This window comes from Drosophila miranda, chromosome XL, assembly GCF_003369915.1.
Source record: "Drosophila miranda strain MSH22 chromosome XL, D.miranda_PacBio2.1, whole genome shotgun sequence".
Taxonomy (NCBI): Eukaryota; Metazoa; Arthropoda; class Insecta; order Diptera; family Drosophilidae; genus Drosophila; species Drosophila miranda.
The window spans coordinates 11111298-11138715 of record NC_046673.1 but is presented as its reverse complement, the minus strand read 5'-3'; the positions used below and the strand labels follow the sequence as shown (position 1 = coordinate 11138715).

The following is a 27418-nucleotide window of genomic DNA, read 5'->3' as shown; positions in this document are numbered from 1 at the left end:
TACACCCAAAGATACAGTTACAGACGTTGCTACAGATACAGTTACAGATACACACCAGTTCCAGTTGTATCCAGTTGTACCTGAGACGCTTCCTCAATTACTTCTAGTTGCTCATTCATGTGTGTTCCATTGTAATGCAGTTGTTAGTGCACCTTCAAAATCAAAACCAAACTCCACCCAAATCAATGTTTTAGCTTTATCTTAATCTTCATTCTTGTAATTAGCAGCACGTTATGCAAGCCAAGCTTCAATCAATTAAGAAACAATTGCAGGAAATAAAACGAGTAATTATGCAGTTGATGTTAAAGGGAACAGTCCGCATTATTGGGATATTTATTAGTTTGCATTATATTTAAATGTTTTCAAATTTAGTGACAACAGAGGTTTTCCCCAAACTTATTATTCTGGCATCCGGAATTCCAATATATGAAGATTGACTTCCAACTTCTTCGGACAGACATCTTTATTTTCTTTAGTGGGTCTGTGTAATGTTTTATGTTTCAGCGACACACTGCTTAATTTCTCTTGTGAATGGGAAATTAACTTCTTCATGTTTAGTCCATAAACCTCTTACAGCAACGCACTGCTTGATCTGCGTCTTGTGAAGGGGAAATAAATTGCTTAAGATTTTGTTTATGAACTGCTTTTAGAGTCGCGCTGCTTGATCTCTTGCTTGTGAAAGGGGAAATAAACTGTTTGGCCGCAAAACTGCTTGTTGGATAGTTTCAAGAAAAAGCGAACCGCACGTTCAGGTTTCAGTCACGCACTGCTTGATCAATTTCGTTGTGGAAAGGAAAATGAACCAAAGCTTCAGGTTTAAACGAATAAAACGAAAAAAAAAGAATAAAACTGAGGTTTTAGCGTTCTGGACACTATGGATGACCTCGTTCGGGGTAAAAATACGTTTATTGAAAAATAATGATCTAAATTGGAGTTAAATAATAACAGTAATTCAACGCTCCCACCTATTTTCGGAATACAAGATTTATGTATGATTTTACTCATCTGTAGGTCCTCTAACATTATCATCCTGATTACTTTTTTTTGGCTGGATGATACCCATAGTTGCGTTCCTGCTTGTGCTTATTACACGAATACTTAACAGGCCACAACAGGTATAGGTACAGATACAGATACAGGAAGACAGTCACTGACATGCCACATAATTCATAATTTCTTCGTACACACCACGCTTTTGCGTTGCAGGGCTATTATTTTCTGGTTTTTTTTCTTTTATTTTGGTTTTGTTTAGCTTCCAAAATGCCCGCCCAATTATGAGAATCACCCAAAATTCGTGTTGTATGTAATTAATTCCCCGGCTCCTAAAAAGTAGTTTTGTATGTGTCTTTATGTGTCTTGCACTAGGATCGCGAAGAGCGAGCTGTTAAGTCCACACCACCACAGAAATCTCCACCTCACTCACATGTAACGTGTACGTTATCGCCGCAGGAATCGATACAGGAAGAGCCCGAACGAGAGTTCAACGAAGGCTTTCCCCTGATCCAGCGATTGCAGCAGTTGAAAATTAAGAACGAGCCGCAAGCGAACGCCGGAGGCGATTCCGGCCTCGTAATGGTAAAGCCTAAAAAAAAACCAAACCCCGATCAAAACATAGATCCCGATAAACCAAACCCCAACCAGAACTCAGACAAACAATCCAAGACCATAAGCCACTTTTTGAGCCCTCACTAACATTCATAACTCTTTTTCTTTCCCTGCCTCTTGGTATTCCTGCCCCTTTCCCCTTACCGACCTGTCAGGTCAAGACGCCTCCCAGCATCAGCAGCAAGATTGACTTCGGAGGAGCGGCAGCAGCCGCAGCAGGATTGGGAACAGGACTGCCCTCGGGAAGTCAGCTGCTGACAGTCGCCCAGATCAAGCCCATCATGAAGGTCTCCTTCAAGCAGAAGATACAGCAGATGCAGGGCGGCGGGGCAAGTGGATCCTCGCCGGGTCCCAGTACCGGAGCGATAGCCAAGAAGGAGCCGCCCAAGTCGCTGGCTCTGATTGCCAAGCATGCTTCAACGTTGCCCCTACAACCAGCGATCTTAGCGGAGGAAACAGCATCGGGGGGTGTGGGATTGGGAGGGGGAGTAGGACCTGGCCAAGCCCTGGCCATAGCCACGATATCGAAGAAGGTGACCAAGCCGTCCTACAAGCTCAACACTCCCATGCAATCAGACACGGACACTGACGGCACGCCCATCTCCAAGCCCTGGTCCAAGCTGAAGCTAGCGACGCTCATGTCCTCCAGCTACACGAGCCTCACCAACTGTTCGCCGGACGACCTGGCCACGCCCCTGAAAAACTACTCGTTGAGCAACATTCCGCAGCAGATGGAGGCCACCGCCCAGGCCCAGTCCCAGTCCCTGTCCCGTCCGCGTCACCACAGTGCCAGGAGCAGCTCCAAATCGCCCCGACACGCCCATGGTCATGGCCACGGTCATGACTCTACCAGCAACACCAGCTCTTCGGCCAGCCAGGCGAGCACCAAGCGGGAGTGCCTGCGCCTGCAGAAGCCCGAGCAGCAGCTGCCGGATGGAGAACTGGCTGAGCCGCGCCGAAAGTTCTACCAGAGCGTGTTCGACCTGTCGCCGGAGTACAGTGGCCTGCCGTTTGTCAAGCGGCTGAAAATCCTCAACGAGCGGCAGAAACTAGCGGAGCTGGAGAAAGCCCTACAGACACGCAGCTTCAGCCTGGACTGCTCCAAATCCGACCAAGGAGGGAATCTGCCTATCACGGAGTCTCTCTATCGCTGCTACAGCGATACCTCCGGCATCTACTCACAGTTTCTCAGTGCCTACGAGTCCACCACCAGTTCCACATCAATATCGACCAATACATCCGCCTCGGCATCGGCATCGGCCTCTGCATCAGCATCGGACACCGGCAACTCCCGGCACGGACAGATGCAGTACGTGCCGCTGCCCCTCAGCCCGGAATCGAATGAAACCGTCGAGCGTCGGAAACTAAAAAGCATACTCAAGAAGCTGCAGAAGGGCGGTGGCAGCGGCAATGGCAGCGGAGGCGGCATCGGCGGAGGTGATGCCCAAGACGAGGCGACTGCCACAGTCACAGCCACGGCGCACGCGCACGCGTCGAGAGGGCTGCTGGCGGAGCCGACCTTGGAAGGGTACGTGGCTAGGCACAGTAAGCTCTTGAAGAGTGTAACGTTCCATTCAACTCTTTCTAGCCCGCCCGCCAGTGCCAAAGAGGAAGGTCAGTTCGCTGCCTTTGGCGGCGCTTCCGGCGTGGCCCATTCGCAACATTCGCAGCACGCGATCGCGTTAAGTCCGAGTAACGGTAACGGTACCGCTAACGGTAACGGTAAAAATGCGTCTAATGGTAGCGGTAGCGGTATGGGTACCGCAGCTTTCTCTTCTAATCCGATGTATCCGCTTCCGATTCCGGTTGCGGTTCCACTTCCGGTTTCCGAGACACACATATGGTCGCCGACGTTGACGTTGGTAACGCCAACGAATTCGCCCCAAGAGAGTTTCGCGTTCGAGCTGCAGCCCCAGAGTCAGTCTCAGCCGCAGCCGCAACCTCATCAACAGTTCCCACCTCCACCTGTATTGGAGGGCAGTGATAGCGACGGCATTGGCGGACTCGTTGCTGGCGTTGGCAGCGCCTCAACGTCGTCAGCCTTAGGAGCAGCGGCCTCATCATCACTCTTATCATTATCAGCAGCTGGAGCAGCAGGTGGAGCAGCAGCAACAGCGGCAGCAGCATCGACCTCATATGTCGTCGAATGCTCGTCGTCGTCGGTGTCATCGAAATCGAATCAGATACTCTCACAGAATACCGAATTTCATGCTCAATCCACAACATCCACAGATTTGAATTTGAATTTGCAGCTCAGACAGAACACCACCACCTCCACCACGAACAATGCGTTGGCTGGTGGCAGCCAGGGGCCCAGGCCCGAAGGTAAATATATCTGCTTCAGATCTAATCCGTTTTCCACCTCCACACAAATCAACATCAGCTACAACAACAGCAATTACTCGTACCACAAGCAGACATGTGTGAACAAGAGCAACCAACGCAACGCTTTCAACCCCAACCGACACACAACTGTACTCTTGGCAAACTATCTATCTGTCTATCTATCTTTCTCTATGTCTATTAAACTCTATATTGTACTGTCCGTCTATCCCCCTTTACACACACAAACACACCTGTGCATGTCTGTTGCGGAGTGGTAACGCACACACAGAGACCTCAACAACAAGCTCTCCTGCTCTACTTCGCTCCTATGCTTTGCTATCCTTCTTCTCTTCTTCAAGCTACATAGAATCTCCTGTCTCTTTTTAAGTATATCTATCTATATTCCTCCCCGCCTCGCCGTTGCATTTAACTGAATTATTACAAATTATTGCATGGAGGAAGCGCATTTTGAGCGAAGCTTAACGAGTTTCAATTCCACTGTTATAATTTAAACAATTTAATGATCCCTGCTTAAAGAACTATCATTGAATCGTAAATATCGAATATGTTAAGCCCCTGGAGTATGCCACGTAAAGTTGTGCAATTTTTCTCTTATTTTATCTTAAAGTTTAAATTTACGAATCGCCTGCTTTCCTTTTATATGTATATGCATATGTCCTTAATTTATATTGAAAAATTTACTTATAGAATATATGTACGGAACCTTTGTGTAAATGTAGCATAAGTCCCTTTCATCACATAAGTACCAACCGCTGCAGTTTCCTGCGATGGTGTACGAGCTTCCCATTCAACACATTTTGAAGGAGTTACCAATGGTTGTAAATATAGTTTAAGTGATCGGAAATACATTTCAGTTTCTGCAACTTTGGTTAAGTACACGAAATACAACTTTGCACAGATCTGAGCCAAGTATTTCAGCTGATCAACGTACAGTCACGCTCGCACGCTTTGGGAACGCTATGGAATGAAAAGCTGCCTCTCACTCGCTGAAGCATGTAACATAACCTAACCTAACACTTAGCTAATGCTCCTTGTAAACAATCAGCCCTTTCACGCAACCCAACAAATATGTACATATATATACATATATATGTATGTATATTGAAACCTGAGCTGAACTTTTGGTTGATTGCGACGGAGATGCAATGCGTCTGTTACTGTTACTTGTATTGGAATGCGTGTAAATAACTAACAGCTGCGTATGTATATATTATGATTCGATTACGATAAAGTCCAAACTCAGAGAAGTATATACACATGTGTAGCCATAAGTACAATATGTAGTGCCGCAATGCTTTGATACTCACAGCCTGATAACTAATACTATTTTGAAAGTTCTCTGACCCCAGCAAGACTCATGTTCGCCAGACACTACTGTACCCCCTTTATCCCGATCCTGTTGTCTTTTGGTGCTAATAACGGTTTGATATTTTGCTCTTCAAGGATTTCCAGAAGCGCAGGACTACTTCAATCAGATACTCAGCGGCATCAATCACGTGATCAAGACGCACATGAACGAAATGCACTCGAAATTCGAGACGCAGTTCTCGAGCATGGCCGGGGAGGTGCGCCGTCGCGATGCCATCATTGCCCAGCTCCAGCTGAAGCTGCGATCCATCGAGCAGAAGTCTTCTTCAACAGCTTCATCCTCGGCTGCAGTTCCATCCTCAGTCCTCGCTATAGCCCGCCGGCAGAAGCGGGAGAAGCTCTCGCAGATCTCGGTGGACGACGATGAGCCGGCGGAAGAGGAGAACAGTAGTTCGGGCTCCTCCGCAGAGCTTCTCTTCATGGTGAGTGCATGGTGCTCGCACTTTCGCATCGAATATTGTATCTTAACGGTTCTCATCCCACTTTCAGCGCGGAGATTCCCTGGACACGGTGTTTACCTCTTCGCCACCAATTCAGGGCGGCCGACGCAGTATATCACCCGGCCCAGGACCGAGTCGGCATCATGCCGCTTCGGCCAATGCTCTGAACTGTCCCAGCAGCTACTACAGCGGCCCGGGCACGCTGAGCACACGGCATGCCCAGAGCCATCCCAGCTTCTATACGGGGCAGGGGAATGGACGCAGCAGCAGCAGAGGATATCGCGAGTGGAGTGGAGCCGCTGCCGATGGCAGGTTCAGTGGGGCGGACGGTAGCGGACCCAGTGGCATGGTGGTCTCGGACGTAACGGGCAACCTCACACGGCTCTCGGATAGCGTGATTCTGGACATTGGTGAGAGCTCCAGCTCGAGCTCCTCGTCGAGTAAGCTGAACATTGCGGAAGAGGAGGACGACGAGGACGAAGAAGAAGCGGAAGCGGAAGCAGAGCCCGAGGCGGATGAAGAACTTACCGCCAGTGGGACCGGGAACAACGATTGGGAGGTGCGAATGCTGGCCGCCGAGATGGAGCGGCAGGAGCGCAAGCGCGGACACTCACTATCCGACAATCTGGGCGACCTGAAACACTGCAGCACGTTCTTGCGTCGGCGCCGCAAGTTCAGTGACACCGAAACGGAGTTCAGCGAGACGGACATGGACGAGCAGTTGGCCAGAGGCTCCGGCGGCCCCATTGGTAGCGGCACCGGCGGCTTGGCTGGTGAGGCGCCCGCAACAGGAGCTGGACCCACATCGAGTGGAAGCGGGATCCAGAGTGGCAGCCAGCGGCCGAGGGCTTCCAGTCTGGACCAGTTCAACCTGCGTTACGGCATCGGGCGTGGCATCTTCAAAGCAATGAGCATCGATCGTGATAAAGACAAGCTTTGAGAACTATAACCGCGACCAAATATCGCCCTATCCCCTAACCAGAGAACACCTTCCGTATCCAATCCCATAGCAGCCACAACACTGGACGAGGACAACCCATAAGCAATTCGGACAGTATTACAATGGTACAAGAACTAAATATATATATAAAACCCATATATATATATATATATATATACATATATATATACACTTCGATATACAAACTAAAGAGGAAATATAGATCTATATTCTATATTGTATGTTTAGCCTTAACGATCCCCCAAAATGGAAACCAAAGAAGAAAGAAACCCAAATATAGTATACATATATAAAGTAAAACATTCAAATAGGATATATATACTATATATATTTCCAAGTAGAATTAAAGGAAAAACTACAACTAAACCAAGAACAACACACAAAATAGTCAGAGAGTTCCTCCACCCATGTTCCAGCATCAGCTCTATATGGTTTCGCTTTCGTTTATTTTGTATTGCCTGCTACGAAACCTGGCAAAAGAACAAACCACTGGGAAATTTATATCTCAACGATGTCAGTCCGCTTATTTCTCAGTGGATAATGCTAGGATCTTTTTGAACTCTTAGACAAACCAATTCTAGTGGGATTTTGATCTGCCAATTTCAGGCGTTATTTTATTGCCATTCTTGCTTCATTTTGCTAGGACTTAGATTAATAAGAAGGTACTAATAAGTACTATGTATATAGGTGTTTGAGTGCTTGATTGATGGATGATTGAGAAATTAGTGTCTGCGTGCGTGCGTGCGAGCCAGATGATGATTCCCACATTAAACCGTCCTAAAAAACGTCCATGCCATCACGAGCATGTTTTTTCAGTGTCTGTATCTATATCTCAATATTAGAATTTACCATTTTTTCACCGTATAGGTGTACCGATCGATCAGTTTTCGTTTCTGGAACATTGTGGCAGGGACGGGCTCTCTCTATAAAAATGTATATACCTCTTATTATTAGAGACTATGGAACATATATATACATATATATTTTAAGTACGTATATATATATATACACACAGAAATATACATAGTTATATATACATATATATTGATATATATATATGAACTAGTCTAATGAAAACCGAAAGCTTTAATAACTGATATAGAAAACTATTTAAGAAACGTTTTAAATACTAATCGATTCGGACAAATGTTTTGAAATAGAACGGGCAACCATTTCAAAAGGCACACACATGCCTAAAACACATACGTACATTACATGCATACACATACACACAAACACACACATAAAAAAAACATACATACATATATATCTATATATAGAGCTTATAATATGCATAGATTAGCGATTTACTTGTTGAAAAACCCTCAGTTTGTGCTGTTGAGCCTATCTAAGCGTTAGTCAAACCTATCTAAAACTTAGACTAGATGCCTAGTCCCAATACTATGCGATTTTTACCCCCAGAAAAACACCCTCCCCTTCGGTTTCGTTTGCCTAATCTCACGCTTGCTGTCTTTGTCCCCCGTTTCCGTCCCCGTCGCCATCCCGTGCTCATCTGATTCATCATACACGATCCCTAATTGAGAACTATTTCGATATAAGAAAGGCAACTCTAACACTTAAGTAGATTAGTGCAGTCTAGATCAATTTCGAAACCGAAACTCAAGCCGTAAGCTTAAAGCTGTTTAAATGTATCTCTTAAGCGAAAACCAAACCAAAGAAAATCTAAACAAAGGAACAGATAGTTAGGTTTGTTTTGTTAACACTTTTTCTATATTTGTTTACCCATCGATCAACTTGTTGCTCTAGCCTAATGCTAAACTAAAGAAAACGAGCCGAGACAGTTGCAGTTGCAGGTCCTAGAATCAGGCCAAATCAGTCACTCAATTCAGAGTAGCCAGCAAGTATAGTCAGTAGAGAAGTTAACCCTAACAGCAGGCACCAATAGAGCGTTTCGTAGCGACAACTTACTTAGCAGCAAAAGACGACGTAACTGTACTCAGAAACTTATCCCCGAACTTACTGCTATCGCAATCGCTATGGCTAAGGCTATCGATAACATCGATAGGTCTCGTATTGTAATTAGCGCACTAAGGCACACGCACACACAGATACACATACAGATACACGCCACACATACACATGCGTACTTCAACGAAAAACTAACTAAACGGATACTATATCTACTTATCTACTACCTGTAGTTAGCCACAAACAAACACAAAACTGAAATTCAAGGAACAAATACTCAAAAATGGGTTCAATATAACAAAACAAAACTAAACAAAACAAAGAACAAGAACAACTAAAAATGGATCACAGCCAGCTAAGCAGTCCAACTAAATCTAATAAGACAAAAAACGAAAAACGACAAGCACAAAACTTAAGTAATACAAATAGTTACAATACAACTAGACGGAGGAGTAGCAGGAAGGCTTAGGAATAAAGGAGGGACGTAGATGGGGAAGATGGAAGCAAGGACACAAGGCCAAAGAAGATGAACTTACCTTATAAGGAAACGAATTTTTTGATTTACTTTATTGGTATCTATTGGGTTTCTTTGTTATTGAATGCCAAGTTTAAATGCAAAAAGAAACCATTTCAATTGAATTACATACGCCAGGGACCACAAAACGTTTTTTTTTCTCTCTCTTTTTTATAAAAACGTGAAGTACTCGTAATGTGTAGACACAAAGGGAAAACCTAGCAAAATCTAATTATAATAAAAGCCATATAAAGAATGTTTATAGAGGAATGAGGAAATCCAGTTAGGGTTATTTCCAGAGAGGATCATTTAGCGTGGATCATAGCCCCAAAAGCCAACATATAGCTATCCCCTCGACCCGACCCGACCCAACCCAAACCGCCCCGCTCCGCCCGCATCCAGGGCCCATTTCGATATAGCTTTTTTCGTACAACTCACTCTCAGTTCAATTGTTGCCAACCAACGAAACACTGTGAGTCAATTATGTATATGGATCAGTTTTAAAAATTGTTTTTAACGTGCCCCCGATTATTGGAGATAAAGAAGGAGGAGTTGGATGAGCAGCAGTAGGAGAAGGAAAAAAAAAGAGAAGAAGAAGAGGAAGATGAAGAAAGAAACCAATTATGAATTACTCTGTGTATTATATTAAATTACTCGCAAAATACCGCGAGCTGTTGTCGTTGTTGATTTTAAATTTTAAATTGCTCGTCTTTAAGTTACCGATATTTTTGTACATTAGTTTAAGGTAGCGCATAAAGAGTCCCACACGAGTCTAAAGTAAAAAATGCATACATAATTGTATAAATACGAGTACATATATTTTTTTTTCCTCCTAATTGCTAATTTCGCAATGTTGACAGATACTAAACAGCATGTACTTATAGTGAAAATTATATGCAAAAATGAAAAATGATAAATTAAACTAAACTAAAAGGAATACCTAAACCAAACAAAGAAATTAGCACATGTTAAAGAGCCGCAAATAAATGAAGAACAAATGGGAAATACATACTCGTATGTACATATGTACGATGAAAGACAGAGAACTGCGAACTTGCCTTCGGTTGCGAGTTAATTTTTAGTGTGCCAAATCTACATCATATCAACTTTTACTCACCATAAGGTATGATGTTGCTAAAATAATACGAACCTAGATACGAACACTAAGCCAAGAGAAACCGATGCAAGTGACGTACTCGTAAAACCCAGTGCAACCAAGGTGAAATATGAAAGAAAAGAACAAACATACAAACGTATTTAAATAAAAGAAAGAGAAAAACCAAAAAACATTACAAAGAATGCCACAATCTATCTGCTTATTGAATGGGGCAAGGAACGGCCATTTTCTTGGGCAATTTCGCAACACTGTCTCCGCTTTCGATACACAAGCTTCCGGCTAACGGTAAGTGGCAGGGCACCCCTGGTGCCCTCTGTTGGCAGCGACAGAAAACTCAGGCAGCAGGACCTGCGCATTTCACTTGGAAAAGCAGTTACGCGAGGCGAGGGTGGGTTCAGCGAACAGTGCTGCCACACTTACTCGGTGGAGGGTCTGGCAACGCTCTGTGCACAAGCTTTTATCATCCCCCAGCGATGCTGCCACTGCCATTGCCGCTGTCGCTGGCTGCTTCTGCTGCTGCCTCTCTGCCACGGACTGCCTCTGCTGCTCTGAGCAGAAATTCTTGAACGCCACAGCACACGGGACACGGACGCGGCAACGACAACAGCAACGGCATCGGCAACGGCTGGCCCCAGGCATAACAGCAAAAAAACAGCACAAATAGTTTACATTTGTTTGCTTTTGTTCGTTGGTTTTTTGTGATTGTTTTCGTTGATTTTTCCTGTAGTTTTTTGTGGTGTGTGTCTGTCTGTGTCCGTGTCATGTACCCGTCGTATATTTATACAACAGTCGTGAAACCTGTGCGCAGAATTGTCTCAATTAAAGCAAAGTTACATTTCGGAATCCAATTCCATTTTCAATTCCAATTCAAATTCCTATTGCCATACTGATTACGCTGGCTGTGGATTCACTGTGTGTGGCATGTTTTGTTTGCTCTCCTGTAAACAGTGGGTGGTGGGTGTGTAGTGTGTAGAGTGTGTGTGTCTGTGTCTGTGCCTAAGGCCATCCGCTTGCCGAGGAGCGAAAGGGGTAGGCCAGAGGAATAACCATCGGTATCGGTAAGTCAAATATCACCGCACAATCCCAGAACCAGAGAACAGACCCGAAAGTTATTTGTTTACATTTTCCTGACATGCGTGTGGGCTATTTCAGGGGGCCAGTGTGGGGGGAAATCTTTGTCTAGAACGAAATCAGAGCAGCAAAACACCAGAACATTAGAAAACTCAAAGAAAACAGACATGTACTCATATACTGGCTGAAATCGGCTCTGCATAGTTCTTTTGTTTATTTCATTCGAAAATTGTGCACTCAAAATCGTATTCGCACTTATAGCTCTCCCCTTTTGGGTCAGACGTCACCGTCTCCCCCGATGATGATTGTGCGAGTGAATCCCCCTCTTTGGAGGTGATTATTCCGCACATTTGTTCGGATCTGGCTTGGATCAGGGGTCGCACGGAAAATGCATATTTATAGGTGGGATTGGGGTTGGGGCTTGGCTCCCCTACCCATCCCACTTATAATTATTATGTAAAATTTGTTCGCTCTGCTGTTCTCATCTCTTACCTACTCTGTTCAGCTTTGTTCTCTGGCCTGATTTTGGGGCAGGGCTGGGTCCCACCTGGAAGAGGGATTCACGAGCTATTGTCGCTGACTGTGGCGATGTGCGTGGCTTTTGTCTGATTTATGCCCTAAAAGAATCAAATTATTGTTCGTCGTTGCGCCTGCCATGGGACCTCCAGCCCTAGTCCTCCCTTTCCGCATCTCATTTTCTATTATATTTCTCTATTTCCATTCGGCAGCCTCGACATTTCATTTCATTATGTAGTCAGCATTCTTGTTATTCTGTTCTCCCTTTTTCTCCACAGAATGAACTAGTTTCGGGTGGTGGTGGGTTGCCCGAGAAGTTTCGCGGTGTGTGGAGTGAGCGGCAACCTCCACCTATCCTTCGATATCTTCTATCGTCATCTCCGGTTCCGCTGGGGTCTTGGCAAGGGGATCATCAGGAAGGGGGTTCTGCCCACAGTCATTTGAGGCAATGGTTTATCAACTCTTGAAGGATCTCTCGAGCCAAGGACAAGGGTTGGCTGGTTGGCTGTTTGACTGTTTGGCTGGTTGGCTTGTTGGCTTGTTGGCTGGTTGGAGCACCCCTCGCACACTTTGCCCAGCTGTTGCATAAATTTTCGCATTTAGCTGCTTGTCTTCTGTGTATGTGTTTGAGTGTTTGCGGCATGTACATGTGAGTATCTGTGTATTTCGGCATGGGTATGGGTGTGTTTTTTGTGGATTTCGTGAGCGTTTTATGCAGCTCAAGGAATTTCGTTGTTCGTTCAAGGCATGACAAGGCTTTTCTTTTCTTGTTCTTTGCTGCTCCTCTATACCCTTCCCTAAAGGGTATACAGAACTTTTCACCACACCTAACCGAGTCCCATTTTAAGCGTCCTCTGGTCATTAATTGGGCCAGATCCTGACCCATTTCGGTTGGGTGTGTCTTTCATGACATTGATTGATGAGAAAATTATTTCAGCGCTTACAATTTTATTGCACAATTATGAGCCCAATTTAGGGGAATATATTTTTGGAAATTGTACATATGTATGTACACATTATTATGATTAGCCAACGTTTCTGTGGAAATGAGGTATTTTTTCCGAATTTCTTGGTTTTCGCTAAAAAAAAATATTAAATTCCATTTCGAAACTGCGTAAGAAGTTTTCTGAAGAAGTATTTTAATTAAAAACGAATTAAAATCAACAGAAAATTGTATTGAAGTTAATTAAATTTAATTTAAATTATAATAGAATAGAAATGTGAAACCTGAGATGATCCTGGTGATCTTAGCCGAGTATCACACATAGATCAATATTTGTGGAATCTATCCCCCCCACACCCTCCCATTGGGTGGCCTTTCTTGGTCACTGGAGTGTCTGTCGCCTAAAACTCATCTCGCATATCTGATGGCTTACTTTTTGGCTTCAGCCTTAAGCTTCAGTTCTTACAAGTTTCATCGACCATTGAATGCCCCATAATGCCCGTGCATATGTATGTATATGGATCGCATACATTCGCTTTGCTTTTGTCTTAGTTTTCTTTCTTTTTAAAGACCTAAATCATACATATAGATAAAGAACTTATTCTACAGAACATTTATAAAATTTTTTTAAATTATTTCCTTTCTTATCTTTTTATGTGTATACCTCATGAGCAATTAAATGTTAAGCCTGTATTAAGGAATGTCAGCCAAAATATCATTCTTTTATTCATTATTATTTGCATCTAATTAATATTGTTCCACAGCTACCGAAGCATTGGTGGTAGTTACGTTAGGGCCCATGCCAACCTTGTTCCCTGCATTGCCGAAGGTCGGGTGGGCATCGATGAATTCGTCATCTCCTACTACTATCATCAGAAACTTATAGACGCGACTAACGGATTGCTTCTTGCCATCTATGCTTGTTTTCTTGGAATAAGTTTGGTCTGTTTTGAGTGCACTTAACTTTATATAATAAGGCAAGCAGAAGGACATATAGGGATAGGAAAGACCCGACCACATCCGGCGATCTGAGCCCAGAGCGCAGTATAGTGCCCTTTCCTGATTCCCGATTCCCTTTTCTGAAGAGCCCATATCAAACCTCATTTTCTAACTTGCAAAGGTATATTGAAATCGCCTTTGACGACAATATTGGAAGGGGAAAGGTTTCTACTCGGCTTTCCATTGCCTTTCATTTGGGGCTCAAGTACGGTCCTGTTTCCGCTGCTGTCACTGCTGTGTTGGGTTGTTCGGGGTTACCAAGACAGGCCGCACCAGTCTCAGGCCCAGGCCCAGTCCCGCAAAAATTCGAGAGTGGAAATGGCTGTCGATGGGGCCTAGTCCTTGCGCATTTGTTTCGTTGTCATAACAAAATCAACAGAAGCAGAAATTAAAATTGTTTCCCGTTCGGTTCGGGGCTTTGGCTCAGACAGACAGGTGGACCGATGGACAGAGAAAGCCGGGGATAGGAGAGAGAATAATTGACTTCATTAATGCGAACATAGTCATTTGAATAATTTTTACATATTGGATTCAATAAACCCAATATACAACAGCATGTCCGTGTTCCGCTTTCAGTAATGCAAAGACGGCGTTATGGCACTACAAGGCTGGCGCTTTTTCGGTGTCTCGGCGACCATCATCATCTACATAGGCGGCGTCCTGTTCCTCTCCATGAACAACATACCCGGATCGCATCCGAAACGGCCTCGCATCGAACGTTTTGCCGAGGTAAGTCTCCGTCCCCTCCTCACTCCACCTACTGATTACTCTTTACTCACTTTCATGCTATACTTCGCCAACAGTTTCCCAGCTTTCATAGTCCTCGGTTTCCCATGCCCAGCCGCAAGATGACCATTCGCTGGTGTCGCGACCTGAAGTACATGAATCGAGATCTTCCAAACTACACAGACTACAGGGCCGATTTCTATAGTGAGTACTAATCGAAGGAGCACTCCTCCACTGGATAGCAATATTCAAGCAAATCTTACATTCAACAGCACTGCCCAGCGATGTAAGTGCCAGCCTGCAGGCCTCGCCCATGCTCACGGCCTTGGCCAGTTTCCCGGGCAGTGGCAACACCTGGCTAAGGTATCTGCTGCAGCAGGCTACGGGAATACTGACAGGCAGCATCTACAAAGACTACGGACTGCTCAAGACAGGCTTCCCCGCGGAGAACGTGTGTAACAGCTCAGTATTATTGGTAAAGACCCACGAATGGGGCGGCAAGTCCTGGGCCCCATTCGCCAAAGCAATCCTCCTGGTCCGGGACCCCGAGAAGGCGATCATAGCCGAATTCAATCGACAGAGCGGAGGCCACATCGGCTTCGCGTCACCCGATCGCTACAAGCGTACAAAGGGTAAATGTGCGTGATAGATCCCCAAGTACTTGAAAAACTTTACTAACTGGCTTCGTTTTCCTTTCGCAGATTGGCAGCAGTTCGTGAGCAATAAGCTCAAGGGCTGGGAGCTAATGAATCTCAGCTGGGCGCGCAATTTTACGGGCAGTATTAAAGTTGTATTCTACGACGACCTGGTGCACCACACGGAGCGCGAGCTGCGGGCCATTCTCGACTTCCTGCAGTTTCCCGTCGACGAGACGCTCTTGCGATGCGCCATTCTGCGCAAGGAAGGAATATTCAGACGAAAGAAGCGCCTGCTTTCCTTCGATCCTTACACAGAGGCCATGCGGGCCCAGGTTCAGGCCCGGAAACGCATCGTCTACAGCCTGCTAGGCCGTAAGGAGCACTAGAGTAGAACTAAAGCTATGTGATTATCATCTTTAGGATGGTTCTAAGAGAAGATTTTGTGCAACGAGATGAGCAAATCAAAGCAATGCAAATCGTACCACCAAATGACGCACAAACCAACCGGAATTGGAGCACAGAACCCACACGCCGCCTACCGCATAGACAACTGCATCACATCACAAAACAATAACACTTGACATAGGACCATAGATCTCAATGGAATCTGGAATAGCTAGAATACTAAGTAGGCGACCGCGACCCCAAGCAAGTCTTCCCAAAGATCGAACCTTCCCCACAGCCCTTCAAACATTGTTTCCAATCGTTTGCTGCCAGCTTAGCGCATTAGTTCGAATTTTTGTTGAATGTTTAGATATATGCATTAGCTTAGGTTCAATATATGAAGTATTTGTAGGCTATAGAAAATGATCGGATCGGATCGGATCGGAAGATCAATAGATCAGATCGGCTTGCGTATGCAACAAGGTATTATGATTCCTGAACGAATTTATGAAATTCATTATAGGCCATGTTGTGCTTCATTGCCCATCACCACACCCAGTTCGTAATTACATTCTCATCTCCGGTGTGCACATCGGGTTCCTCATTGCCACTGGTCCTCTTGGTCAAGCTGAACTCCCGTATTAGACTATCCTTGTAAAAAGTTTTATACACGATTCTACAAATAACATGTGAAGTACGAACGATTTCGAATGTATTAGATAATTGTACAAAAAAAAAAAACAAATCGCGAAAAACGAACAGAAAATGAAATGAAAACAATGAACATGAAGTGAACTCAGAAAACAAAATTGAAATGTGTTTTCTTTGCTGTTCGGGGGTGGTGGGTTTGGAAAAGTCCCAATGACACGGCGCTAGCCAAAGCTTTTCTCAAGCTCAACTTCGATGTGCTTTTTGAAGCTATTTAGTCAAGTTATTAAAAGCTTTTCAAAGCTTTGAAGCATCCTGATCCATAGCATAGGACTTTGCTCATACGCCACACATAGATGGCGACACAAGCGCCAAACTAAAAATTACTCAAATTTTGATCCAAAGTGAAAAAACCCGGAATATATATTGTAATTTTCTATGATTCTGCGTTTTCGGTTTCGTCGTATATTCAAAATTGTGTAAGCCACCGATTTTCGTTTTTTGTGTGTTATCCCAGACTTCTGGATACAAAATTTGCTTGCTCTAGGCTCTGAGATCTAGGGACGGACAGACTGACATGGCTATATCGACTCGGCTTTTGATGCTGATCTAGAATATATACTTAATGGGGCCGGAAACGCTTCCTTCTGGCCGTTATACACATCCACTTTCACCCAAATCTAATATATGAACCGGCAAGGCTAAAAACCAAAGAAATATTTTATGAATATCTTTGCATCCATCTCTAAGGCAATAGATTGAAACTGGTCAAAATGTGATGGGTTCTCGAAGAACCTGGAAGTCGTCACTTTTAACCAAATGTATACCTGCAGCCCAAAACGCACACTGAAAAAAACTTGTATAATATTGTCAAGATCAGTGATTCTCCAGCACATCCATTGGGTATAAAGTACGTTTATTAAATTGATTGAAACGGGAAAATTATGGTAGATTGGTGTAGGTAGGATAGGTGTGCAATATGAATCTGTAAATGCTAAGATGATCTTAATGATTCTGGGGTTTGATTAAGGCTTCCAAATTATAATCAACGTATTAATTCCAAATACAATACAAATGTATGTATTTGATGGGAGGAATTTACTCTACGAGGCCTTTCGGACGAGGGACCCTGTTCGGTTGGTTCCGGTTCGGTCCAGTCATTGGATAACACCCTTTAAGAGATTTTGTATTTTGCATGCTTTTAACAGTTACAATACACTGCAACAACTAGGCCTCATCCATTCCACTTCAAACTGACACAACTCCTCCTGCCCCCATTCGACCCCACCCTCGGCAGCTGGCAGTACCTGCAAAATATCCCTGACGCGAAACCCCACCTTCTCCCACCTTGTATTCCCGCCCACTCGCACACCCACATCGACATGTACGCCCATTTTTGTTTTGGCATTGTTGGCCGTGTTGCCGTTTTGTGCCTTTTGTTTGAGCTGTGCTGCCCCTCTCCGCCCATCCCCCTAGCACCCTGCCCCCCGCAGCACCTCGCTGCCTCGTTGCCTGTCCAAAAAATAAAGCAAAAATAAAGGTAAAATAAAAATACAAAAAAAATTGTGCCATATGCCGGACGCGGGGCATTGCGATGCTCACTCGCTCGCTCGCTCTCAGGAAGCGGCAGGGCCGTGGGCGAGCGGAGGAGGGGAAGGGTGCTTCTGCGGGGTGGTTGGGTCCGGATTTGGGCCTGGAACTGGAACTGGGCCTCCTGCTGCCCCCCGTGGCCCAGTGCGCAGTCGCCTGGCCGCATTCTGTTGTCGCCACACTGGTATTGGCTTCGTCAAGTTTGCCGCGGCCGCCAGGTAGAGACAAAACGGCTCTGTCCAATTCCAGCTGAACGAAACTGCCGGCGTCGCTGCCAGCACAGCGACAGCGACCAATCGGAGCCGAGCGGCTGGCATTACATAAAGGACGTGGCTGCCATTTTGCAGGGGTGGATGGCGTGGGCCACGCCCACGCTGATAAATAATGAAAACATGTCGTCCGCCCCATTGAAAATAAACTCCGAAGTTAGCGAAACTCATCATAGAATTCTTTATCACAACACCACGCGCGCTTGTCTAGTTGTGAAATCTGTTCGCTTGCGTTTAGTTTCGACCAAAGTTGAATGCGTTGAATGCGCTGAGTGCGGGCGGTAGCGGCAACGAGAAAACGAGACAAACAGCGACAACAAAAGGATATACCCGATATACACCCGGCCAGGATACATTAAGCGCGACACGAAAAACGCATCCATCGAACAGCTGAGCGCTGAGCGCTGAGCCCAAGATCCAAGAGCTCACCTGAGCGACGGCTTTACACAATCCTCAGACCGACACAGACCGACCGACAGACACATACAGAGACATACCCATAGACTGGAACAAGCGGAAGCGGAAGACAGCTTTTTAGAACGGTACGGTACGAAAGAAGAAGCTCCGCTTGGCTCTGGGGCCCAGAGCTTGGCTTGGGCTTACGTACTCTACGAACGCAGAGAAAGGAGGACGACACGCTCCCACAGCTAAACGTGAAGCAACGCAACGCAACGCAACGCAACGCAACGCAACGTAAGGCAACGAAACGCAACGATAAGCGTCAAACGTGAAACGTCAAACGGCAAACGTCTAACGTGAAACGGTAAACAGTTCCCCACATGTGTGTGTGACGTCCACTCGTAGACCGTTCAACCGCTTAACCGATTCGATTCGATTCACCCTTGCACCCGCTGGCTGTCCTGGCGGCGGTAATCCAATTACAGTTCCGTGAGACCCACCAACAAATTCCGAACCGAACCGCTAACTGAATTTACCGTTGCGCGTGTTGTTGGCACCGACGGCACACGTGTGTGTCCTACCCGTGGGTCCTTCAGCGACAACGGAACGACGCATTGTATGCACCATTTTTGTTTTTGTGCTTTTTTCTCAGTTTCAATCCGCGTCACACGAAAGCAGAGAAACTACCGCCCAAAGATAAAAGCCAACGAAAGCTAAACGAAATTCTCGAGTGCAGTGCTGAATCCAGAATCCAGATAATCGAAAAAGAATAAGAATAAGTATAAGAAAAATAATCAAATTATAAATAAAAGCGAGCGCCGAGAGAGGGAGCGCGTAGAGAGATTAAGTGCATTTGAAATAGTTGATCCTGCATGCAGGACACGCGTTAAAATCGTCCAAGTAAGTGCTTCAAGATTTACTCGCCAACAACATTCGACGCCTCAAGGGCGTTCAAGCTGGAGGAGGATTTCGTCGGCGGCTGCATGACAATGTCGATGTACTCGACAACGGATAAAATGAAAATGTCAGCGCCCAGTTGTTTTCCAGGACGCTACAGTCCCTCCTATCGAAGTTCGGAGCAAATGCGGCGCTGCATGCCAAATCCATCTGTAAGTATAGCCATAGCCACCGCCACAAGCCCCCATCATTACTATTTACGGAGAAGCTTCCCACGATGATCAGAACGTTTCGATATTTCGATAGCGATAGATTTCGATAGATATTCCTGCTAACAATTGATAAGAGGAAAAATCTGATTATGATATTCTGAAGGTATTATAACAGATCAATGTCTTGTTATTTTATTTATAATCCATTGATGAGTGAATTTGATCAATCCATATTGGTTTGAGCCTTTTAATACAAGTTGAAATACATGTGATACATATGTTTTTATGTATGTACGTTTCTAAACTTTAACCCGGCTCATTTTCTTATTAGATTTGCATATTTAACTATTTTTTTAAAACCCTTCAGAAAGTTTTTCACACCTTAGTCCAAAAATATACACTTGGAATAGCTATTGGCCCCACATTCGTTTTGGTTTCAGATTCTTCTTTTGAAGTGGTGCTTCTATGCCGAGACCAACTAGGGATCTTGTCCAAATTCTTCCAAGCCACCGCAATAAGTTGCTGACCACGGTTTAGGCAGTGAGAAGAGTCACACGCCCATGCGGCATCACAATTGACCTGTAATCGTCCCTCTCTCCAGCCACCGCCTTACCCTAATCTAACCTGTGCTTATGTGATAAATTTTAACCGAATACAAATAATCTTATCCGATTCAAGGTCAGTTCCAGAAAACTTTAGGAATTTCCAATTAAAATAGCATTAAATAACCAATAAGAGTCCCATTGAATACAACTTGAATCTGACAAGAATTTATTCGTATATGCATTCCCTGTGAAAAGGCTTAGCAGCGTTAAAGCTAAATCTATCCAGGGTGCAATGAGAAGTTGAACTAAACCAATTCTGAATCCACTGAAATGCTGAATTGGGACCATTTTGAATATGAAATGTAGCATTGACGCATTAATGAATATCAAAACTGAAGGGAGTCTAAGCCTTTGTTTAGTTACGAATTCAAACTAGCACTCTTATTAAAGTATGCTTTCGTTAGTCTCGGAGTTGTATTAATCCTGTTGATCTGTTGTCATTGCTTTAATTCTCTGAAATTTGTATTTAAAATCTTGTTATCTTCGTCGCTACGTCTTTGTATAGCTCTTTAAGGGCAATATAAATCTTGCCCAAAGAGCTTTCTATCCAAGAGAAAGGCACTGAGTACATTTACAATTTCTATCTGTTACTGGGTCCTCTCTTAAGCAATTTTATTGATTAGCTGGTTGATTTTGAACCCCTAAAAGTTGCCACATTTCTCTAGACTCTAAAAAACGCATACCTCCTGTTGGAGTATTATCTTCGATGGTTTAAGCTTTAAAGTCTTGCCTCGGAATGATGTAATGTATGTAGCTACTGGAATATCAGAATATTAACTTTCTTGATTCCTAATTAAAAACCGTATTACCTACATGCGATATTGTCCTCCTTCTTGAATGCACTAAAAACGAATAAAAATAATTCGGAGATTTGGCAGACGTCTCGCAGTTCCCCTGACTTTCTGAATCTTTTATGAGGCTTGAGTTAAAAATTGAATAGGAACACGGGCAGACATTAAATGGTTATTACTGACAGTACTCAGACAGGTTTATTGATGCCAGTCTGGTCACTGACATCAGGAAGCAACACGGCATGGAGCGAAGCGGAAACGGCGAGCGACACAAAATTGTAAGTGACGTGAACTTCACTCGCATTTTCCATTTTCCATTTTCACTTTACCACGACTGCCGATCCCAGCGACAAGGCAACATTTGTCTTAATTATTCCATAAGAGTCGCAAAAGTTACCGACTTCCCAGCGGCCTCAGCCTCAGCCTGAGCCTAGCCTAGATTTATTGGGCTTACGCGGCCCACAAATGGCGCTAACTGGTGGCTGGAACCTTGAAAAGCGTTTTGTAATTCATTTTCATTAATTATTTATCTACTATTGTGCACGCTGACCAAAGAGACAAATAAAAAAAATGTTTAAGCACAGAGGGTAAACAAAAAATAGAAAATGTTGCGCCCGGGTTCACCGAAGCGGGGCATACACTGGATGGTTAATGGGATACTCACATATTTATTTATGTATATATAGCTAGGCTATACTGGGAGCTAATTTCCTCTCTACTTTCATGTTAAAGGAATTTAAGAAAACTTTTCAGAGGAACAGGTACTTTTAAAGGGATCTGCCCTAAGATCTGTAGTTGAAAATAGTTCTTGAAAATATTGTATTCCGGTTCTTGAAAGAATATTTAATGTTATCAAAGATAGTTCCTCTTCTTCAATTCTTTAATTTTAAAAGAGTTTTAGGACACCTTCTAGAATTACTTGATATTTTGCGTGGAAAATACCAATTGAAATGTTAGCTTTAAACCCTTCTATTCTATTATATTACATTCTATTCTCTCCTTCTATGGTTGTCTTGCCATCTAGAGTATATATTTCTGATTCTGAGCGCCATTCAGGCTACATTTTCAATCAGATTTCATAGGAAAACTCAGAAATTGTTTAGGGCTACTCATCATACCCCTTTCCCTTTTCAAGTTTCAAAATGTGCATAAACAAATGAGCTAAGGGAATGCAAAGAAAAGAAAAAAGTGAAAATGTTAAGGAGGGTTGGGCAGAAAGGTGGCAGACATTATAAATGGGGAAATTGCCGAGACCCCAAAGAGGAAGACCAGGGAAAAGTTGATTGCTTGGCATGAACAGGTGACTGGCAATGCAGGGGGAGCTATCTTTCAACCCCCCAACTCCAGTCACTCCTTGTATCCCTGTATCCCTGGCCTTCTTCCCATATTAATCTGACAGTGAAGCACTTTAAGCAGGGAGTATAAAAAAAAGAGGAAAAGAGTGAGCAGCAGGAGAGAAAATCACTTCAAGTGTATTTGTCTTTAAGAGGCAACAACTACATTTGCTTATCGGATTTACTTGCCCAACTTCCCCCCGCCTTGTGCTGCTCTTTTTTTGACCTCTTCAGTGCCGAGCCGCACCGCACCGCACCACACCCCGCCCAGCTCAGCCCCGGCTGATTACAGTTAGCCACTTTTCGGCTTTTTGGAAGCTGGCAGCGGACCGAGGCGAATGATCAAAGCGGCGGATTTATAGGATTTATATGCTACCCTTGGCTACCGCTGTGGCAGCGCATTAGGCCTGAAAGTGGAATCAAGGCGAGCAGGCGAGCAAGCAAGCAACAAAGAGTCCTCCTCTTTGGCAGGACAGTGGGACAGACGCGCTTTTTAGCTGGTTACAAAAACACTTAACGCCTTGCAGTCCATTAAATGGAAATTTGTCGCCGATCCGATCCCTTGGACAGAGTCAGACAACAGACAGCGTCAGCGGCAGCAGGTGGCGGGTTCTGCTTGGAGTGGGACTGGGACTGCGAGTGGAACTGGGATTTGGTTGAGCTGTTCTCTGGGGTGACACTGAGACTGTGACTCAAGCTGAGGCCGAGGGTGCTGCGGATGAGGATGAGAGCGGGTATATGGATGAGGATGAGGTCGAGGGCCCTGACTGGTGCCCGTTGTCAGATGACAGACGGCGTCCGCCTCTTGAATTGTTTGCCGGCAGCGTTAAATGGACAGTGGCGGCGTTAATTTGATTTAAATATTCATAAACTGCATTTAATGGCCGCGACAAATGTGCTTGAAATTAAAACGAAACCAATGTAAAACAATTGTCAAATTATTGGCAAATCAACAGCAAACCTACCCTATCAGATAGATTCTTTCTGTGTCAGCTATATGATTTTTCATTTTGCTTACGGACTGAGCAGGGCTTTGTCCGATTTTGAACAAACTTCTCTGAATTCTACTATGTATACTATACTATACTTCCTTCAAAATTATGACACTCTTCGCAGGTGTAATGGTTGGTAGCAAAAGATGATAATCAATTTCGATTTCTGCCGCTGACACATTAAAGAGGAGCCATAACGGGCCAGGATGAAATATTTCAAAGTGAACCAAAAGCAATTATCTTATTGATATAAATATGCATATTATGAACTTTATGGATTATGGATTGGCAAAGTTTTAGTCTGCACCAAGGGGATTGGTGCATGATACTAAATTTAGTCGAAAGTAATCAGAAAGTAACAAAAGCTAAAGGCATAGGACGAAATACTAAACAAAATTATTTTATTTAAAAAATTAATTTAAAAAACTTTGACCTGTTGGAAATTACAAAAACTCCTTAGGAAGCCGATCTCTTTCAATTGTAATTATCGCTTTTTTCATATAATTAAAGAATAAATAATAAATATAAATCACAAGGATAGATTTACTTTTGAGGATTTTAAAGGCGTTTAGCCAGAAAAGTATACATAAACGGCCCCTGAATATATTTTAATTGAAAAAAAAAAATCCACTCATTAGGAAAATCTTGTAGAGATTTTAAATCCATTAAAACTTTAATATCTGTAACATTGACATTCTCTGACTCAGAAATGTTACGCATTTCTACGTTTCCAAGGAAAAACATCGTATTGCTAAAGAACATACTCTACTCCAGTACATTTATAGGATATTTCTGATATTAGTTTTTACATTCCGCCCATTTTTTTCAATACGAGATATCAAAACTGAAAATTCCTTCAGCCCAGCCTAAATTTTCCACCACTGAAAGTATCCCCGAAGACCAGAAGTAAAACTCCCAAGTCTTAAAGTGATCTTTCATAGAATTTTCAAAGTTATTCTTATGATATTTATCATTCCACATATAAGATACGATTCGTTCTTGTCATGAAAATTTCCTTGAAAATATCACGTGTGTAAGTGATAAAAGACTTATAGCAAAATATATTTTTGACAACACAAATGGGATCGTTTAAGTACATGAATGGGTAATGCCTTCAGGACGCATTGTACTATACATTCCATTCATCACATTCCACCTTTAATAGTATACCTCAGCCCATCCACTTCATTATATTTCATATCATACCTTTAGGGATCTCCTGCAACAGTTTCCCCGTTCCATGCCGCACAAATAAAACACTTTAAAGAGTTACAATTCATTTGATTTCAGTTTCAATGTTAAATTCATTCGGTGCTGGCATTGCTCCAGTGTTGGGAAGTGTGTGTTTGGTAGCGTAAATCGATAAAATTAAACATGCAGCAATGCGTATCTATTTACACACATCATAAATATTAAATGCCAGCAAAGATACACAAAAAAAAAATCAAATAATACACATAATATAAACAAAAACCCACTGCCACAAAGAGAGAGGGAGAGAAAAGCCGGTTCTCACGTGTTTGCCTCACGAGAAAGAGATGGCAAAAAAAAAAACAGTTCACTTGATTAATTTTTCACACTAATAAAGAATTTATGTGCAAGTGTCAACCTGCACTGCGGGCTACACACCGCCCTCTGTCCCCTGCTCCCTGCCCCACCAGTCACCTTCTCACCTCTCACTCACTCACTCTCTCTCTCTCTCTCTCTCTATGTCTCTCTTTCTCTACGTTTGTTTGTGGGTTCGTGTGTGCTTGTATGCGTTTGTGATGTCGGAGAGCAGGTCAAGACAGAGCCTAGGCTCCGGCATGTCCTAGGTCGTGGCTAGAGCGAAACAGACGGAGAGATAGAGGTAGGAGAGGGTATTGGGGTGCGAGCCGGTGTTGCATAATTTGATGAATGACTGCGCATATTAATTTATAAATTAATTTACTGTTATAATTTATTACAAACTGTTGCCAGACAAACAGGGACTGAGACTGAGGCACAGAGCACAGATAGAGTATTTTGCTTCTTTTATATTGAAAGCTCTCCTAGGCGATATGCTGGCTTGAATGGGGAAATATATCAATCCTGAAACGGTATTCATATCTTTCGGTGGTATTTCAGTGATGGAACGTATCTGGCTATTAAAAATAAACATATATTTAAAGGAGTATTTTCGAATATTCTCTATCTTAGACCAAAGAAAGATGGATCTGTCGGATTTAAAATAAGTATTCTGCATCGCACAACAAAATTCCGAAATCTTATTTAACACATGATTACCATCGGATCCTTTCTATAGCCAAAATAGTTGGAATATGTCTCCAGCGTGGCTGACTTTATAATCTCTGGATAGCGCCCTGTGGACTCATGCAGGGTTTTAATAAATAAACCTTATTTCAATATTGTTATGGGTTTTTGTTTTGTTTTCTCAGATATAAACTTATTTTGTATCTGAAAGATCTCTTCAATGGACACTTCTCTGGGGTGAAAAAATGGCACTATATTCGTAAGACAGAGATTTTCCTCATGCTGGAACCAAGGTAGCTTTCACACTATTTGAGGGATAAGAAAACTTTAATATGGACTAAAAGCCTCCTCCTATTTCCGAAGAACCTGAAATGGATGCACGCATAAACGTAAACTTTCTCAAAGCCTCCCCGTTCGCTCCATGTAAAAAGGGGTTCGGACCGGGCCAACAGACTGTCGCTGTCACATTATTTGCACAACGCCCACAAACAGCCATGGCCACACCGACCGAGTTTATGCGACAATGCGGGCTCTGGGCTCATCGGCTCGGCCATGGTCGTCTTCGTCCTCTGTTGATAGAAGGGAATGGAACGGGTTGAGTATGAGGCCAAGACATCATTAAGAATGCACAACATTTTGATTTCTACAATGGCCGTCGTTTGCCTATTGCGGTTCTGCTTTGGCCAGAAAGAGACTGGGATATAGATAGAGATGGAGAAAGAGACAAAGACAGAGACAGAGACAGAGGAGATGATGAAGCCTGGCTAATGGCTATGGCCCCATCGAATTACGCCTTTCGGCTCGAAATGAGCGGCAAACGTGAGCGATGCCTTTTTGGCCATGTGGGCTCTGTCTCCTGGGCACCCGTCAACCGTCACCCTTCACTCCCCGTCGAAACCTTATTACTCCGCAGCTCCCCCTACACCGTTCACCTCTCACCCCCACCTCCGGGGCTACTGTGGATCCCGTGCCTCTGTAACTGTAACGGGTACTACGAGTACGTCTTTCGTTTTCGTCGTGCGGCGTTTTGAAGTTTTGTGCGCATCTAAATAATTGATTAACTGAAAAATTCGTGCGAGTTTCGTATACACAAGAAGTTTGTACACACTCCAATGCATATATATTTATATGTACTGAGACATGTATATATATCTAAGCATATATATACGTATGTATAAAATCGATATGACTGGAATAATAAAAACGCCGACGGCGACGAAATGAAGATGAACAAGAAGGTTTTTGTACCAAAACAAGCACCAAAAACTTTTGATATTATTTATTTAGAAACCAGCCAACGGTTCGAGTTCGGTCCAGCCGGGCAGCGGGGAGGGAGAGAGTTTTTGGGGGAGCTGTGCGGGGTAGTAAAAATCAATAAGACCAAAAACTGGTTAAATCCTTAAAAACGCGACAGGTTGTGTGCGAATGTGGCCACACTTTAAGGCCAGTTGGCTTAAGAAAAAATGATTAATCCGTTGGATTGATTGATCGTGGAGGCAACCTGTAGGACTCGAAACCATATGGAGAACTTTGTGAATCTTGTGAATACTAGTGCATACTATTGTGCATTGCTGTACCCATCGATAGCTATCAATCGATCATCGATCAATCCGTCTACCAATCAATACACATACTATCGATGTTTGTCTCGTCTTTTCAGAGTCGTTTATTAGAAGATGCTTCCCTATTATGCAATTCGTGGTCAGCACGTCAGAACGTAAGTTACAACCACAACAAATACCAAATACAACCAAAAACTAAATCAAAAACAAACTATTCGTATATAGAAACATTATTAAAATGAGAAACCAGCCTTGATTGCTTTTCCTTTCCCAAATCCTGTTTTTGATACTATTTGATGTCTCGTATTCACGTTCGTCCTCTCCCATTTG

General features: G+C 43.7%; 3 protein-coding genes across 11 annotated transcripts in view; all 3 read left to right on the top strand.

Moving 5' to 3' along the window:
* Positions 1–10462, top strand: part of LOC108164814 (pneumococcal serine-rich repeat protein) — a 28172-nt gene extending 17710 nt beyond the window's left edge. For all 4 annotated transcript variants that reach the window (XM_017300732.2, XM_017300735.2, XM_033393072.1 and 1 more), the window contains 5 exons: positions 1366–1575; positions 1761–3133; positions 3194–3930; positions 5395–5741; positions 5809–10462. In XM_017300732.2, coding sequence (XP_017156221.1) covers positions 1366–1575; positions 1761–3133; positions 3194–3930; positions 5395–5741; positions 5809–6699 — 3558 coding nt within the window. In that variant the 3' untranslated portion in view covers positions 6700–10462. The remainder of the gene's footprint in view (positions 1–1365; positions 1576–1760; positions 3134–3193; positions 3931–5394; positions 5742–5808) is intronic.
* A 329-nt stretch (positions 10463–10791) lies between these two features.
* LOC108165165 (WSCD family member GA21586) lies at positions 10792–16354 on the top strand. Of its 2 annotated transcripts, none has more exons than XM_017301238.2 (5): positions 10792–11338; positions 14386–14538; positions 14613–14739; positions 14808–15167; positions 15237–16354. In XM_017301238.2, exons 2-5 carry the CDS (start codon positions 14404–14406, stop codon positions 15557–15559), a joined length of 945 nt encoding a protein of 314 aa, XP_017156727.1. In that variant the 5' UTR covers positions 10792–11338; positions 14386–14403; the 3' UTR covers positions 15560–16354. The 2 variants fall into 2 exon arrangements, with proteins under 2 accessions (XP_017156727.1, XP_017156726.1); XM_017301237.2 differs by having other exon boundaries at positions 10794–11338; positions 14808–15173.
* A 1904-nt stretch (positions 16355–18258) lies between these two features.
* The window catches only part of LOC108164950 (inhibitory POU protein), a 32264-nt gene continuing 23104 nt past the window's right edge, over positions 18259–27418 (top strand). For 2 of the 5 annotated variants that reach the window (XM_017300944.2, XM_017300942.2), the window contains exons 1-2: positions 18259–19572; positions 27187–27243. In XM_017300944.2, the coding sequence (XP_017156433.1) occupies positions 19447–19572; positions 27187–27243 (183 nt within the window). In that variant the 5' untranslated portion in view covers positions 18259–19446. The remainder of the gene's footprint in view (positions 19573–27186; positions 27244–27418) is intronic. The other 3 variants (XM_017300945.2, XM_033389146.1, XM_033389141.1) reach the window with 2 other exon arrangements.

Coding starts and splice junctions, on each gene's coding strand:
- LOC108165165 (XM_017301237.2), top strand. CDS start 14,404: ATGGCACTACAAGGCTGGCGCTTTTTCGGTGTCTCGGCGACCATCATC. Junction 14,539..14,612: donor GCATCGAACGTTTTGCCGAG/GTAAGTCTCCGT, acceptor CTTCGCCAACAG/TTTCCCAGCTTTCATAGTCC. Junction 14,740..14,807: donor CTACAGGGCCGATTTCTATA/GTGAGTACTAAT, acceptor TACATTCAACAG/CACTGCCCAGCGATGTAAGT.